Source organism: Ochotona curzoniae, unplaced genomic scaffold, assembly GCF_017591425.1.
Source record: "Ochotona curzoniae isolate NIBS_2020 unplaced genomic scaffold, NIBS_Ocur_1.0 contig_908, whole genome shotgun sequence".
Taxonomy (NCBI): Eukaryota; Metazoa; Chordata; class Mammalia; order Lagomorpha; family Ochotonidae; genus Ochotona; species Ochotona curzoniae.
The window spans coordinates 20,004,104-20,021,872 of record NW_024466607.1 but is presented as its reverse complement, the minus strand read 5'-3'; the positions used below and the strand labels follow the sequence as shown (position 1 = coordinate 20,021,872).

Genomic DNA, 17,769 nt, shown 5'->3' with positions numbered 1-17,769 from the left:
CTACCTTACACGGTTAAGTATATAATTCAGCACGGTTGACTTTAAAGAAAGAGCAATTGTTCTTTTGGACCAAATATAATCATGTGAACCTTTAAGAGGAACCGGGCTTTTCCTGGGCAGAATGTGAAAGTGTGAGGTAGTTTGGTATAAAGGAAAGCTCTCCATCACTGAGTTTCATGGTTTCAGGGAGCCTAATGGAAATGCAGTCAGGTAGCCTGTGTAAGCTGGCTTTTTTTTTTTTTTTTTTACTTTAGGTGATGTTGTTTACATAGTTGATTGGGGTGGGACGGGTCTAGAGAAGTGGGTGGGATAATTGTTTCTAAACTTTCTATTTCTTCCTCCCATTTCTGGGGGAAGGGGAGAAATAAGGCTAGAAGCCATGCTCACCCTTCCAACCATCCCAGTAAGGATAGGAAATGGCCACCCAATATCAACCCAGGATCGCAATGCGGCACACACTTTGAGGGTTCTGCCCAAGTGGTTTGGATAGTTCCAAAATGCTGTCGATCACACCAATCTGTGGATGAGGAATTCCTTCCAATGTCCATTGGCTGACACAGTTGACTTCAGAGTCTACACTCACCCAGATATTTGCTGTCATCATTTGGTTTGGGTAGTTATCTATGTATGTTGTTCTCCTAAAACACAGTGATAACAACAAATCAGCCAGAAAAATAAAACACAACAAAACAAGCAAGTGAATGACCAAACCAGTCTTCTTAAACCCCTAGAACTTTATTAGGGAATTCAGTGGAATGAGCAATATGCGTTGTGGGAGAGGGTGGAGGTGGCAGGAATTACTATTGACAGCTCCAGACTCACTAACACATGGGCACTTCCTGGTGAACTTGGATTATAATCAGTATAAATATAAGGGCTGTCAGAGCCGCAGCACCACACCCATGCCTACAAGAGTAGTCTGTCGTAAGGCCATTTTGGCGGAGGGCAGCTGCTATGACTGCTGCCAGCGGGCCCCATCCTGTTCTACAGCCCTGCATTTTTCCTTTCCTTTGGAGGCTTCAGTCTACTAGCAACTGATTTTTTTCCTGGGAAACTATAAGAAATCATTTCTTAGCAGACTTTCCTTGGTTGAAGTTTTTAACGAGCTACTCTTCACAGTAATCATGAATATAAAAGTATATTCATAAGTAATAGTATTTGATGGTTATCATTTATTCTTCTCTTTTTAAAAATATCTGTATTTGAAAGGCAGACTCAGAGAGTAGAGGAGAAGCAGAGAGGAAGTTACTCTTCATCCACTGATTCCACTCCCCAGATCGCTGCCAACAGCCAGGCACAGCCAATAGCCAGGAACTCCATCTTGGTTTCCCACAATGCAGTATGTATCTCTGCTTCCAAATCAAAAATGGACTTCCAATGAAGCTGTTGGATATATCTTGACAATAGGATGTTGAATTGTTTACCATTGTCCATTCCTACAATGTCAGATAACACTTAAAAAGCAGAATGATGGGCTTAGGACTGCTTATGAATGTTTATACCAGTGTAATAATAAAGGAGAACCAGTGAGGGGGAGGGAGTAAGGGAAATCCCAGAGCCTATGGAGCTATGTCCTAAAATTTAAAAAAAAAAATAAAAAGTTAAAAAGTTTTATGTTTGTATACATATATATAATGTGTGTATACAAATGTATATGTATATGTTTATATACATCCATGCATGATTTTATTGATTTTATAATCATGCTTATAATCACATTTATTATATCCTAAAAATAAACCCCAAAAGTGGTATCTAAGTGAAATACATAATTTACAAATTGTGCTGAATTTAACGGAACTAAAATGTTTTTCTCCTATGATCAAAATTATTCTGAACACCATCATTAGATCACAAAGTTGTGCAGATAAAGATATTTCTTTCTGAAAATGTATGGCAAACAAACAAGCAAAAAAACTTGGAAACCCAACCTGTTCTATTTTTATTCTTATATAGGCTGAAAACTAAATGCTAGCACTTTACCACCACTAATAGCTACCACAGGACCCTACATATTTGTTGCGTGCCAAACCTGTAGCTGTTGTAGTGGAAGGATCCAGGAAGGTGTAATAATGATCCACATTTTGCAGAGAAGACTGACGTGTGTGTGTGTGTGTGTGTGTGTGGTAGGGGGGGGAAGAGGGGATTGATTAAACAGCTTCACCTGAATCAGCCAGCTCATGGATGATAACTTACTTACTGAATTCACAGCGCTTGTGCCTTTCTGGTCCCTATACAACTTCTCAAGGATGTCCAAGACTGCTGTGGAATAAAAGCAGTGCTATAGCGCTGTGACTGACACACATAAAATATAGCAGTCTTCTTCTCCAAACCTAACTAGAAACAGCCTTTTAATTTTTTATTGAAGGTTTATTTTTATCTATTTGAAAGAGCACACAGAGAGAAGTTGAGGTTTTCCATCCACTTGTTCACTTCTCAGATGATTGTGGCTGTCAGGGGTTCTATCCTGGTCTCCCACTTGAGGGACAGGGAACTTCAGCCCTTGGGTTCACCATTTGCTGCCTTCCCAAGCACAACAGCAGAGTGCTAGATTTGGAAGGAAGGTAGCCAGGAATCAAACTGGCACTCTATCATGGGATACCCTCTCCACAAGTGACAGCTTCACTTGTTTTCCTGCAATATTTAAGCATTTATGTCAGAGGCAAAAGGACAGTAAGGTGCCAACTTTTGGTTTGATCTCCGGGTAACTGCAACAGCTAGGATTGGGCTGGGCCAAAAGAAGCAGCTAGAATTCACTGCCAGTATATCACATGAATGTCAAGAGCTCATCCACCAGAGCCACCACTGTTGCCTCCCATGGAACTGCAGTTCATAGCCAGAGGTGAAAATTGAACCCAGATACTGAATGTGGGACACAGGCACCCTGACAAGAAATGCTGGGTCAGACACCCGCCTTCATACGCAACCTCTTTCTCATTGAGGTTCTGATGAGCCAAAAACACTTGGAATGAAGAATCCTGAAGACCCCTTTAGAAAGGATTGTTACTCATTTGCATCCTCTAACACAGTTCAACAGGATCTGATAAGTTAGAGTATCAATATAGGTGGGAGAAATTATAACACAGTCCTAGGGAGCAACTGGGTCCAGGCAGGACACAGCCAGAGGATTTCCAGTTTGGGGAAGTGGAAGGCAGAAGAGACAGACACATCAGAGAAGAGGAATGGGAAGAGCAGGGTTAGTAGTCTAAGTCATCTTCTGGCTGTACTGTCCCTGTCTGTCCCTCCTCTTGCTAGGACCCAGGAAAGGGCCATGTGCTTTTTGTTACCATCAGTTCCAGGGTGGCCATTATTTTATAAAAGATTTATTGGGTGGGGCTTGCATTGTGAGGTAAGAAATCAAAATACTGTCTGCAGTGGCAGCATCCCATAGGGGCACCTGTTCAAGTCCCGGCTGTTCCACTTCCAATCTAATTTGCCTACGAAAGCAGCAGCAGATCTCCTCTGTACTTATGTGGGAGACCATAACCTGTTTGGGACACGAGCAGTAAGTCAATGACTGAACCTCCTATACCACAGTGCTGGCCCCTCAAGTTTCCTCTCAATGTACAGAGTCAAGCTGAGCCAAATCCAGCTGTTCCTACAGGTGCTGTAATCTGGGGTATGCAGATTGCATTGGTTCTGGGTTCCAATCCAAAGTGAAAACTAGCATCCTCTTGCCCACGGTTAGGGGTGAAGACAGGAATCCAAGATGGGTGGAGAAGCATAAGGCATCTGTCTTTAAAATATGGCTTTACAAATGTCAGTAACTGATTCAAAATCCACACCAACTCCATGCTACACTATATAGCTTATTGGTGTTGAGGTGTTTTATGAAAATATTGGAAGATCTGTTTGTGCCCGGGAAGCCTCTTTTTGCATAATAGGGAGGAAACAGAATTGTGCATGAACCAGGAATGGAACAGAACCACGGCAGTGGAATCACTGACAAAGGAGCTAGCTCATGGGTACACATTTGTGTATTTAAAGTGGCATGTGTTAATGATTTGAGGTCTTCAACGGGTGTTTTTTTTTTCTTGTGTTGCTTAAAAAATGTTGCTTAAGAAATTGTTCACATTAAGAGCTGTGACACTTCCAGTAGGGCCATGGCTAAGCTCCTGACCCTAGAAAAGCCACACAACAGCTTCATAAAGCTTACAGAGGTACGAATTGTGCAAACACAGCTCAATAGTCCTGGTACCGTTTTCCAAAGAGTTTTTATGCTCTATAGCATGGAGTGATTAACACACTTAGGAACGTTGTGCAAGTATTCAGGGTTTTCTTTGGTGTTTTTTAATTGGTGAGTCCAAATTGACATCTTATTTAAAGAAACCTGACATGATTTTTTTCCCCTAGATATGTAACACCAAGCCAACATATTGTAAAATGTGATCTCTGCTTCCCAGTTCCAGGATCAGACTCCAAGTCTTGACATATTTGAGGACCATTTAGGAAATTATCTTCAATACAACACATCTTGAGTATTCTGGAAGTCTTCTGAGGTGGCTAGGAATCTTTGTTTTCCCGACATCTTAGGAATTTAACACCTTCCCTAAAACAGTTTTATTTTTAACCCCAGGAAATACTGTCTGGTGAATTGCCAGTGGATGAGCTTCTGAAAGAAACACATGCTGTGTGAAATGGAGACAAATGGGTTACCTTTCCCTGGACCTCCCCAAAGCTTTATTGGCTCATAACCATTGTGATTCTCCAAGCAGCACTTCCATGGAGAACAGGATTCCTCTAGCCTGGGCCTGAGCTTCTCCCCTCAGAAGTATTGCTCAGTGCTTTCATAGATTTTTTTTAAAAATTATAGTTGTGATTAGATAATTGTGTGATTCCAAGCTTCCTTGCACAACCAGCTTGTTTCTGAGCTGAACCTGCTGTGGCCACTGTTCAGCAAGGTGACCGTTACAGGAGTGTTACCCAGTGAGGTGGGGGGAAATTAAATGAGAAAGGAGCAAGGGAGCTTGCGGAATGCCATGCGGAAGTCAAAGCTGCTTGCTTCTGTCGCGGCTCAGAACCTGGGATGCAGTCAGCAGTTCCTGGGTATTCTAGGCAGCTGCTGGGGTGGCCACAAGCATAGGGTCCCCATCCTTTCAGGAGCCCAGGAACTGGTTGCTTCAACTCCTGAACAACGAGACGAGTGCTGAAGGTAAACAGAGCAAGAACTCCAAGGGCATTTGGTGAGGACCATGAGCACTAGGAAAGTATCAGATTGGGTCTTGTACTTGGTCCATTATTGCGCTAAGTTGGCTGGAAGAGGCTGTTTCGGGTGATGGTGCCCTGGCCATGTTTTCCAGTGGGTTCAGTCCAGAGACAGTGGCTAAAACATTTTATGCAAAAAGGGTGCCAGCAGTGTAAATGGAAGGCCCTCCCCAGGTAGGGGGAGTATGGGGCTGGACATGCCGGATGTTTCCAGATGTTAGCTGGAGGGCTCAGTACTTGATGTGTAGTTTCTCGCTTGTCCTGCGTCATCCCTGCGTGGGAGCTTTGATTTGCTCTGCACTCTCTATGGAAGGATGTGAAGGCTTAGAGAAGTGAGTCCTGTCCAGGCTTCCCAGATTTGCCTTTACTCTGGAGTCACCTGGATTCTTAATAGAATACAGATGCCTGGCTCCCCACCTTCCAGTGTTTTGATTTAATTCAGAAAAGTGTGGCTGTGGCATTAGGATTTTCTTTTTTAAGCTTTCCAGAGGATTCCAGTGTGCAGCAAAGTTTAGGAAATTTGGGGGGTTAAAATGGATGTTAAGTAAGATCATAGAGATTCTTTAGGTAGAAGTAAAACTTGACCTAGATCTGACTGCTTCCCAAGCTGCATCTGCTGAGAAGGAGGCCAGCTGTGGGCAGAGCCTTGAAAGATGGGCAGTTTTGATAAGTAGAGGAGCATGTATGGGGCTGTCCTAAGGGATGTGTGTGAGGATCAGACGATCTGGGGGATAGATAATAATAAGTGAAAAAATCTGGAATTCAGGAATAAGCAAGAGCAAAGCGAGTTGAATATTGACCAGGTACTAGGAAATGGTAGGCTCACTGCTGACTTAATTTCCTAACTACAGAACTGAGCTGCCTCCGTATGAAGAATGCACTACATATTTTCATACTTGCCAATCCCTGAGCTCAGAGCTTTTATTTTCTTTTTATTTTCTTTATTTTACATTTGTTAACAACTTGTCACATTCTCTCCAAATGTAGAGATATGCATACACATCTCTGCTGGTTTTTTTTTCCTTGAAAACATATTAGTATGATGGAGTGAGGAATTCATAACAGTGATGGTAACATGGGAAAGAAGAGTATACTGTCATTTATATGTCATGATTGAGTTAGGCCATGTTTGTATAACTGATTACCAAATGATGGACATCCATACAACTTTTGTATTTGTGAATTTCCACAAATAAGAGAAAATGAGATATTTGTGTTCCTGGGTCTGACTTATTTCACTTAGCATAATGATTTCCACTTCCATCCACGTTGCTTCAGATGTCAGGATTCCAGTTCTTTTATGGCTGTATAATATTCCATCACATTCTCTTTATCCAGGCACCTACTGATGGACATGTAAGTTGATCTCCTAAGGTTCCTGTTATGAATTGAGCTGATAAACACAGAAGTGCAGGTCAATCTTTCATACAGTGATTTTATCTCTTGTGGATGTATTCCCCACAGTGGGATAATTGTGTCAAACGGCAGATCTAATTTTAGTTTTCTGAGAAGTCTCCATACTGTTCTCCATAGCAGTAGTACCCACTTACGTTCTCACCGGCCATGTATTAGGATGCATTTTTCTCCCCAACCTCACCAACATTTGTTATTTCTTGATTTTTGAATAATACTCAGGCTGACTAGAATGAGGGGATGTCTCATTATGCTTTTCATTTATATTTTCCTGATGATCAGTGACCTTGAGAAGTTTTTCTTGCATCAATCATTTTTCATTCATTGCGAAAAGAGCTTTATATTATTCCTTGTTTTGTGTAATATTTAGAATTGCTAAACTAATGGAGGGGAAACTCAGAAACCTTTCCTATTTCCTGTAGTTAAAGGGTTGTGAAGATAAAGGGTGCTGCTTTTTCATCATTCTCAGTGCTAAACATATATTTTCAGATTTTAAATGGCCAACTGCCTCCGAGGTGGAGAGCCTCATATGAAACGGGTGGATGTCCTGTATGTCCTTTGAGCATGGCACTGCACTCAGACTTCTGCTGATTCACATGGCCGACTCCCCTCAACTGTTTATCATCCCCCAGGCTTCCTGGTGGCCTAGAACCCCTGGAGGCCTTGGGGCAACAGAGTTTAAAACCACAGCTGTGGATACCCGGAATCCCTGAGATACTGGAGTTAGGCCAGTGATATTTCTGACAAGTACTGATGGCTTAGGCATGTTTTCCTGACCATGGGGGGACATGTTGTGACAATGATTCCTGTGGAAGCTCTTTGAATCTCAGGCCTTCAAAGACACAGTCAAAACAACTGAAAAAAAACTCAAAAGGGATGTCCAACCTTTAACTTAGGTCTTTAGAAAAAAAAATTGAAGGAGCCCCAGGAATAACCCCTATCAACTTTTAACTTTTTCTCTTTCCCAATCTTCTTTTTTTTTTTTTTTTTTGAGCATGGTCTAGCACAGTCATGTGTTTAGCTTTTTTTATGTTACAGTTCCATAGGCTCATGGATTTCCTCTTATTCTCTTAAAACAAAACTTCTCTCTATCCCCAGCTCACAGCTCTTTCCTCCTCTTCGTCCCATTCCTTCTTTCTCCTACTTTGTTGTAGAGATCACTTCAGCCTGATCTGCAGTGCCCATCATTTTGCACCCAGAGGGCTAGCTCCATGTTGCTGACTACTTGCTAGTTATGATTCATAAAATCCCAAAGTAAACAGGAGCAAACTTGGCTGGAAGAAAAAAGAAGTGCTCTGTAGGGAAGAAGCTGAGAAGTGACAACTATGATCTCTCTTGAGGTAGGTGCAGGGATAGAGGTTGGGAGCACATACACATATCACACAGGTTTTCACGCATGCATGTATGCATATACTCATGTATGTTTTTGTAGAATTAGTTACAGACTTGTCATACGTGCTAGAGGTGAAGAGAGACCTGAGCTTGAAGTGCTGAAGGAAAGGAAGAATGATAGGCCCAACGATGTTTTTCAATAGAGTGGTGACTCGATGATGAATGGAAATCAAAATAGAAGAAGATGACAAAGGTGACTTGGATGTCTTACACATAAGTGACTGAGGAAAGGTTGTGGCGCTAGACCCAAGTGGCAGCAGTTTAGGAGTGGCAGGTTGGTGATGCTATTGGTGCTACAGATTTGGTTTAAGCAAGTGTGCATGGACCAAGTGTTGGCCTTTGGTCATCCCCAATGGAAGTGACGTTGGGACATCCAAGTGGAAGTAATTGGCAGGTGCTTAGGAAACCATGAACAGGGCCAAGTGAGCAAAAGGAGATAAATGCTAGTGAGGCAGCTGCATAGAGGTGAGAGCTGGCAAGACAGATCTCAATCTGTCACCTGAATGTCTGCATGGGTGAGGAGAATCTCTATGACAGAGTCACACAGGAGGAAGGACCCAGCTGCAAGCTAAAGGGAGCAGATGCATTTGCAAAAGAAACAGGGCAGCAAGGTTTCTTGCATGTTGCTCTAGACTGAATTACGCGTGGCTAGCACTTCTCTCTTGTTGTTCTGGAGGCTGCAAAGTCTGAAGCTCCTGAGGCCAGCTGGAGTAGTGGTGGGGACGCCCTTCTGAGTTACAGAGTGCTGACTTGTTGCTGTGTCCTCACCTTCCAGGAGGGGCATGAAAAATGTGATTATTTACAAATTTATATATTTGCTTTGCTTTATATAAAATCTCAGTTGGATAAATATACAAACATGGAGATAGTATAAGAAAGAATTTATAATGTTTTTCTGTAGGCAGTAGGAATTAGGAGTTCTTTACTAAAAATATTATTTAATCTTTAGTAAAAGAAAAAGCCTTAGTCAATTTCAAGAAACCCATATTCTTTATCTTATTCCTATCAGAAAAAAGTAGGTTCTTGATATCAGTGGGAACAGTATTTGTCTTATGGCCTATATCGTCTTACTTAATGTGCTCACTAAATGTGTACCCACAGAACTCTGAAAGGTGAACTGCATTGTGTGCCATTTACAGATGAGAAAACTAAAGCAGAGAGAAGGGACTTATCTCCATTGCACAGTAGGTGATGCCACGACTCTCGCTCGATGAATTTTAAGACACACACTGCTGTATATAGATTCCGTTAAAATTTCCATCAATGAAAAAAACAGATAAAGTTTGGGGTGATGGTTAAGACTCTGATGGGTGGTACTGATATTGTGGCACAATAGGCTAATCCCTGGCTGGCAGTGCTGACATCCCATGCAGATTGCTGATTGAAGTCCCAATTATTCCACTTCACATCCAAGTACAAATTTTACTAAAATTTCTGGGAGAGTAGCAGAAGATGGCCTAAGGAGTTGGGCCAATGCCACGCATGTGGGAGGCCCACATGGATTTCTTGGCTCCTGGCTTCATCCTGGCCCAGCCCTGACTGCTGTGGGCATTGGATTTGCAGAGTAAACCAGTGGATGTAAGAGGGGTGTGTGTGTGTGTGTGTGTGTGTGTGTGTGTGTGTGTATATGTCTGCATGTTCTGTCTTTTAAAAGAAGAGAATAATTTATTTGGAAGTTTTTTTTTTTATTGTAAAGGCAGATAAACATAGAAAAGGAGAGACAGAGAGAAAGCTCTTCCATCTACTGGATCTCTCCCCAAGTGGCCACAATGACTGGAGCTGAAGGCAGTACTCAGAATCTTCTTCCAGGTCTCCCACATGGGTGCAGGCTTCCAAGACTTTGGGCCATCCTCTACTGCTTTCCCAAGCCTCAAGTATGCAGTTGGATGGGAAGCAGCCAGGGTACAACCCGGTGCCCATATGGAATCCTGATAGATGCAAGGCAAGGATTTAGCCACTAGGCTATCTCACCAGGCCCCCAAATTGTTCTTTTTTTAAAAATCATGCAATTGGTAGCTACACACTAAGAAAAGACAGCAAGGTGGAAGTGGCCAGAAAGAGTATAACTCCCAAGGAAAAGCAAAACTACCAATCAATTTCCTTTTGAAAGGAGGGGATATATGGTGGGAAGAGAGCAAAGAATCCAAAGCACTCTATAATAAATTGGATAGTTTGAGAGACCAAGGTGGGCCTGGCCATGCTGGAAGTAACAGACAGATTCCAGTCTTTGGTGTTGCATAGTAATGGTCTGTGTTTTGCTTATGTGATGTGGCTTGGTCATGGGCTTCATTGTGTTCACTCAGGGACTCTGGCTTAGGGTGGGAGGGACATTAACTGAACACGCGTCCACAGTCACCACAGCATGGAAAAGGAAAAGATGAAGTTGAAGGCTAGCATTAAAATGCTGCTGTCTGGAAGTAATAATTGTTTTAGTGGCAAAAGTCATACCTGACTTAAAGGGAGAAGAAAGTATGATCCCTGTCATGTGCGTCTAGAGAAAAGAACTGAAGTATTTGAATCGCCCCAGTCACCATCACAACCAGGAAACCATGTCTGCCCTGCAATGCCCTCTTCATCTGGGCAGCATAGTAATTAGCCCAGTGTGGTCTTCAGTGTGCTGCACTCACTGTTCAGGGCCCCAGGAATTGGTGTGCATTGGGAAGCCTTGGCCTGGAAACCACTTTCAAAACTTGGCTACAGAGGTGTTGAGCATCACAATCGTAGCTGATACTGCCAGCTATTTGTGGAAGCCAAAATGACATTTCCATGAGGGAAAATTCTTGGTTCTATCTCTTGGGTGCTCAACTTTTCCCACGTGGGTATTGTCACAATCGCTGAAACAGCCTGCACGCTATATACATCAGAGTGTAAACTGTTGAAAGTAGAGTTGGTATAAAACTAGTTGGTGTCTGCCCCCAGCCAGTCTGGTGGGTGTGCTGCACACATGAAAAGCCTAGGGATTAGATCTTTGCCTGTGGATCGCAGATAAGTGAGTCTCCAGTCACAAGACAGATTCAGCAACTGAGACTTGCTCCCTCTTTGGTGAATGGTTTGTGACAGCACAGGATGTCATGAGAACACAGGCCATCTCATTTGGAGGGTCAGGTACTCAGGCTGGACTAGCTCTGGTGTGTGTGTGTGTGTGTGTGTGTGTGTGTGTGTGTGTGTGTGTGTGTGTGTGTGTGTGTGTGTGTTTGGCACCAGTTACTGAGCAGATTGAAATAAAAATAAATAAATAAATAAATAAATAGATAGATAGATAGATAAGGCAGAAAACAAAAAATTGTTCTTTGGCATCAACATGGATTCTTGGTAGGGGACTGTTAGTCCTCATGCGTGAGGTTCTATGAACTTACATAAACTACTGAAGTGTTCATGATCAGCTCTTTTAAACTGTGTGTTTATTCTGCTGTTCGGTAGGTGTGTTTCTGTGACTTTCACAGGTTATCTTTTATATTCCTCACTTTCAAAACTGTTTTTGGTTTTGGCTTTCAATTTCATAGTCATTAAGTTTCCTCTTTTTATCAGGGCAAGAAGGATGGTTTGTCTGAGTCTTAAAAGCATAGGATTTACCTTAGATGTGGGCAGTAATGCTTATTCTGAATAAATTCCATGTAAAACTGCAGAAATTGCGTAGAAAATCTTTATGAATTGGAACTTAACATGTCATTGACACATTATGAAGGGTGCTGTGTTGACTTTAGTGATAGATGAGTCCATTGTGCCAAGTTCAGCTACAAGGGGTGACTTAGAAACCCAAATATCAGCCCTGGAATCTAGAAACTTCCTGGAACCACAATTTTGACTTGGCAGGGTGGATTAGTCCTGCATGTGCAAGGGATGGCATTTCACCAGCTTGCTCCATGGAAGGCTCTGGAACATAATCATGAGAACCAACCCTCTTTGTTGTGTGTTAGGTTTTTCTAAAGTCCCCAATGGCTTTAGGAAGGAGAAGCCTTGCTTTAAGACTCCTAGTCCCATTTTTATTTTTTGGAGGGGAACCTGGCTGAAAATCATGGATATCTGATAGTCTGGCTTATTTCTATGGTGTATTAGCACTCTATAAAAGTTACATGTCATTTATTTCAAGTTTAGAACCCTCTCAAACTTCGGGAGCAGACCGAAGTTGAACCTTTTGTGGCTGGCTTTCTGTTTACCTTTGGCCAGACCTTGCCTCCTGTATGGAAGGCGGCAAGGTGAGGTAAGAAGGACTCCTGAGGCCTCTTGGACATCAAACAGCTTGTGCCAAACCAAAACTTGATAGTTAAAAAACATGAATGACTCTAAAACACGTGGATTAACTTCCTGTCAAGCTACTCTGGGCCCAACACACAAAAGTGTATTGTCTTGTGCAAAAATGCACTCAAAGTGTTGCCTTCCTCCCAACTGTGAGGAAGTGATGTGAGATTTTCACCAAATACAGGTTGATGTCAGTCAAGTCACTACCCCCTACTTCTAATAAATACATTAGACAGTTTTTACAAAGGTTTGTGGGCACTCCAACTGAGTATGTGTCTCAGAGAAATTTGGACTGGTGTGTGTATGTCCATTTGGAACATTTATTTTTAATCAGTGGCAAAGAAGGCCCTCCAAGACACTGTGCCTAATTCAAAGACTACTATCGTTTCTTTGTATGAATCATCAGAACACAGGTTAGCAAGGAATGCCTTGCGGTTGAATGAAGGGACTTTAACACCCAGGTTTCCGCGTGCCTTTCAGATAGAGGAACTGATGAATACGCTGGAGAAGACCAGGCAAGAACTGGATGCCACCAAAGCCCGCCTCGCCTCCACCCAGCAGTCCCTGGCTGAGAAAGAAGCCCACTTGGCCAACCTTCGGATAGAGCGGAGGAAACAGCTGGAAGAGATCCTGGAGATGAAGTGAGTACCAGTCTTTGCTTTTGTCATCTTGCTCTTCTGACCACTCTTTGAGGGTGGGGAAGGTAAGAGCTAGGGAAGATGGGGGGGGGGGAGAAAAGGAGCCCAGAGAATGAGTAATTTAACTAACACCCTACTAGTCATTGCTGAGACAATATTTCTTTTTTTTTTTTTCAACTCTAACTTTGGTATCTCCATCTGAATGTATTCCACATCTGTTATTAAAAAAAAAAGTCAATGTAGCAGGAGAGGTTTTACATCTGTGTTTTATGGGCCACACTAGATATCCATGAATGTGTTGCAGAAGTCTGAGGCAGCCACAAGGCAGAGGTCTCATTAAGCACAATGGTAATTTGAACACTGCTGGGTTGGGAGGAAACATTTCTTAAGGAGGCATTCCCTAATTGTGAATGTAACTTTGCTGATTATGTTTGTTGTTGCTTGTGGACAATACCTGATTTGTGTCGGCTCTCGGAATCTCAAGGTTAGCACGTTTTAGTTTGCAGAGAAGTCTGATTTGCTGGACTGAGAAATAAGTTGAGATTTTTCCTGCTTCCCGGCTCCACACACCCCTTCATGGCAAGTTAGCATGGGTAAAGGAAGGCGGGATCAGAATTGATTGCTTTCTTCAGTTGAATAAACTGCAGAGCAGTGCTGGGTTTGGTCATTCCTGGGGTCCTGTGGCACAAGCACTGATACCCAACTTTCATTTCCCCCCTCACAATGAATAGTAACATCCTAGAATAACAGTGGGTGGGTGGAGGGAAACCACTGCGAAGGTTTTTCTTGTTGGCTGCTGCTGTTTTAACAGGAATCAGTTACAATGAGTGTGTTTCTAAAGAAATAGCATCTCTGTAAATTTTGCAATGAAATGACCAATATAAGATAGCCCTTTAAGTCCAACTTCCTTCCACAGTAAAGGGAAATGTACATAATTGTGGCATCTTAAGCCTATATAACAGGCTTTAAAATTGGTGGCTAGGTATGGAAGAGTGACCTTATCACGACCCAGCGAGCCTTACACATGGTTAACATTAAACCAGAAAGCTTAGATCATGGAAAATATGGACTGAAGTATTTTGAAGGTTTCATTAATGAGGACAAACCTTTTATGCCTCATCAACTACCTTACTTTCTTCAAGACCAAAGGATAAGTTACTTTTTTTCACATATAAACTAGCATTTTTTCCTAGTAAAAACTGATATAATGAAAACTGATATTATATTCCATGCAGAGGTAAGGGAACTGAGTGAGACTCGGAGAGATTAAATACATTTGCTTAAAGCCATCTGGCCAGGATTAAAATCGAAGTCGTCTACCTCAAGCTCTCTTTCTCCTACCTCATTTTCCTGTTGGGTTTATGTGACTTTCATCAATTCTGGAACTTTTGTGAATTTGAGTCACTGCAGAATAATTATGCTTCCTAGAGTAGTGCCAGGCATAGGACAGGAGGTCAGCAGCTGTTGAATGAGTCAATAGGTAGAGTATTTGCAGATTGAATATTGTATAACTAGGAAGAAGCATTTCAAGTGTCTGCGACACCTAGGTACACTGATTTCCTCAGTCATTCTTTAGTTAATCCCTGCTTTCATCTCATTGTATGTGCTGTCAAGTCCCACCGAGTTTCTGTTTTTTTTTTTTTTCAGCTATTCCCAAGTGAACTCTACATTTTCCAAAGTAACCTTATTATGTCATTAGAAGATAGCATCCATTCCCTCCTTCCTTTGTTTTTAAAGTTTTATTTGTTGGAAATGCAGGGTGACAGAGAAAGAGAGAAATTGTGTGTCCGTTGCTTCACTTTCCAGATGGCCTCCCTAGGTAGGGCTGGGTCAGGCAGGAGGAACTCCATCTGGGTCTTCTCTATGAGTGACAGAGGGTCAAGTCATTGGGCAATCTTGTACTGCCTTTCTAGACACAGTAGCGGGGAACTGGATTAGAAGAGGAGCAGGCAGGAATTAAACCAGTGCTCCAGCATGAGATGCTAGTGGTGGTATTGTAGGTTGCCATTTATCCCACAGCATCACAATGCCACTCTCCCCAAAAGATAGTATGTTTTTAAAATTTAGGGAAAATTCGACATCATGAACTGTGTTGTTTCTTCTTGGGGGCTCTCTGGCTTGCTGGAGATGCCAATGGCCTCTTTGACCTTCCTGTTTCCTCCTGTAACAGCTTGTAGTAAATTGAGGTGGGGGGAAGGTCACTGGGCAGAGAGGTTGGCACAAAAAATGATGTATGGGTGTAAATGGCACCATTGGCCAATGAAAATATGTTGTGTGCTTAACATACTTAGTGAAGAGTATCATTTATCTAAAATTTGGATTTATTTTTATAAAACATATAAACCTTTTCCTTGTGTTTGTTTTCCCACTTAATTTCATGATTTCAGATAGCACCTAAGTAAGACCTTTTTTGGTGAATTGCCACATTATTGCTCAAGTGCTTAATCTGCTGCCCACTGCAAAATAAATACAAAAGTCCTCTGCTAATTCCCTTGGTTTGAGTAACAAAGGCGTGCTTCATTAAGCCCAGGGTGAGCCCCATTCACTATTTAACTGGCCTGCAAGCCTAACTCTTGGGTTTCTTGACTGGAACAAGGCAAATGAACTGATTGAGCCCCTGAGCAAGACCCATCAGCCTCTGGGTCTGTTTGAGCCCAAGCTGAATGAACCAGCAGTGACTTGACCTTGAGTTAGTAGATATTCACAGTCGCAGTTACATGGATGTTACACTTGCTGGTGCATATCCACCTGTGTCTTGCATTCAACTGGTACCCGTCATGCAAGCATCTTCAGGACAGATCTACACAATATCCAAATCCTTGCAACAAGAGAGGTGGTTGTTGTTAAAGGGAAGAAAGATGGAACTCCGAATCAAGAGAGAGGAACCACAATCTCATCATTAATCATTGTCTTCCCTTCAGATTAAGGATTATTCTGGTTACTTCAGATTTCTCTTCAGTAAAATGGAGGTAATGATGCCTGCCTTGCCTAACCCAGAGAGAAATGTTACAGGGACAGGGTTTTTTTTTCTTAAGGACAATGCTTAAATTAATATAAGCCTGCACTTGTGAAAGTGCTTTAAAACCTGAAAAGGGTTTTTAAAATGAGAGGTAGAATCTGTTAAATTCATTGCAAAATCAAACAGCATTCAAGAACTAGAAGACAGCTGGCAGTGCAACCTCCCAGCCTGCCTAAGCCAGACTGGTCCTTGTAATTATTAAAAATGCATTTGCCAGGCCTTGGTGAACTCCATTCGCGTTAGAGGCTGTGGGCTTTATAAGGTGGCAGTTGATGTTCTCTGCACCCCTACAGGTGGTTCATTCATCCTTATATGGAATTGCCATGTCTTTCCATGTAGTTGTCCCATTTGTCCCATTTTTTCCCCACCAGTGCTGTGTAGAATTCACCAGAGCTCCATCCACAGGACACTTGAATTTTTTTTGAATATTTATTATGCAGCACTGCTCATTTTAGAGAAAAAAAGGTTCAAATGTGGAAGTGCAATATGGGAAACACCAGACCAGCCGTGGTGCTAACAGGCAGAGGTAGACAGCGATGGTGCTTTGATATATACTTTGTGCATCATTCTCATTTTTAAAAGGAAATGAGCTTGTGATTGTGTATTTTATAAATCCCACTTCTTTTGCTTGCTGAATGTCAACACTCTCGCATGTCACCAGCAGGCTTGTGTTATTTCTAATTGTCCTATACAAACTGAGTGTGCTTTGCGACTGAGATTCTATCTTGATTTCAATGTTTTGCTAACATGAAGATGTTTTGATAAGCATCCTACTGCCTTATTCTATTTTAGATGATTGTTGATTGATCTGAAGTTGCAAGACATAGTACAGAGAGGTTTCTGGTACCCATCATTGATTTCCATAAGGTCATGTTACAAAATTAGGGTGCAGTAACACACCAGAAAATTTATACTGGTACACTTCCCTAACCTGGTGCAGATTACCTCAGTATTATGTGTGTGTGTGTGTTGTGCTGCAGTTTTATTACATGCAGAAATCTTTGTATCCTCAACGGTCAGGATACAGTACTTTTGCACCGTCATAGGGGTTGTAAGTACTAACTTTGATAATGATAACTGTTGCCCAGCCATTTCATTTCTCACCTGACACCTACATTTCCCCTGCCCCGTCCTTGTAGGCAAAGCACTAAACCATCTTTTCGTTTTAGATTTAGACCAAACCTAGAGCAGGAAAGCGTTGCCTGACTCTTTTAACTTCAGGGTTTCTCACAACGTGCTTCTATCTTTATTTGCAATGGAATTTCCTCCCAGTGTGAGCCACTGGGAAGCTGTCTTAGAATAGGCGTTCAGCAAGCACGTGAGAAAAGAGAGGATGAGTTAGTTCAAATATCGTCCACATTCATTGGGCATCCATCATGTGGCAGGCACTTTTCTAGTGGACAAACAAAAATAATCTTTGTCAAACATGCATTGTAAGCAAAATGAGGGAAGGAAATGAATGAACAAATCAACAGGCATATAAATGAATGCATGGATGAATAAGGTAGTTTAGTGGTTTCTTATGTAGCAGAAGAGATTTGGAATTCCAGTTAGAAAGCCATTTGCAATGACCAAAACCCTCTTGGTTTGGGGAGTTAGGAGGGAGTACCTTCACACGTAGTGGGGATCCTTTCAAGGACTGAGGCTGAGTACATTCAAATAAGAGCTTTTGAATTCTTTCCTGCAGTAAGCTCTTTTGCAGTTTGATCTTTATTCATTGGTTTCTAAACTGCCAGCCATCAGTCGTACATTTGAAGGACCTAATAATTTCCATGTATTTTTGTATTATGTATAAGGAAAGATGGACAATTTCCATCTTTCCTTATACATAAGATTATCCATTTTCTTGAAAAATATAAAGCC

General features: G+C 42.0%; 1 protein-coding gene across 3 annotated transcripts in view; it reads left to right on the top strand.

Annotated features, from left to right (window-relative positions):
- ERC2 (ELKS/RAB6-interacting/CAST family member 2) overlaps positions 1–17,769 on the top strand; it is a 628,330-nt gene that overhangs the window by 440,946 nt on the left and 169,615 nt on the right. For all 3 annotated transcript variants that reach the window (XM_040994652.1, XM_040994651.1, XM_040994650.1), the window contains one exon: positions 12,730–12,890. In XM_040994652.1, coding sequence (XP_040850586.1) covers positions 12,730–12,890 — 161 coding nt within the window. The remainder of the gene's footprint in view (positions 1–12,729; positions 12,891–17,769) is intronic.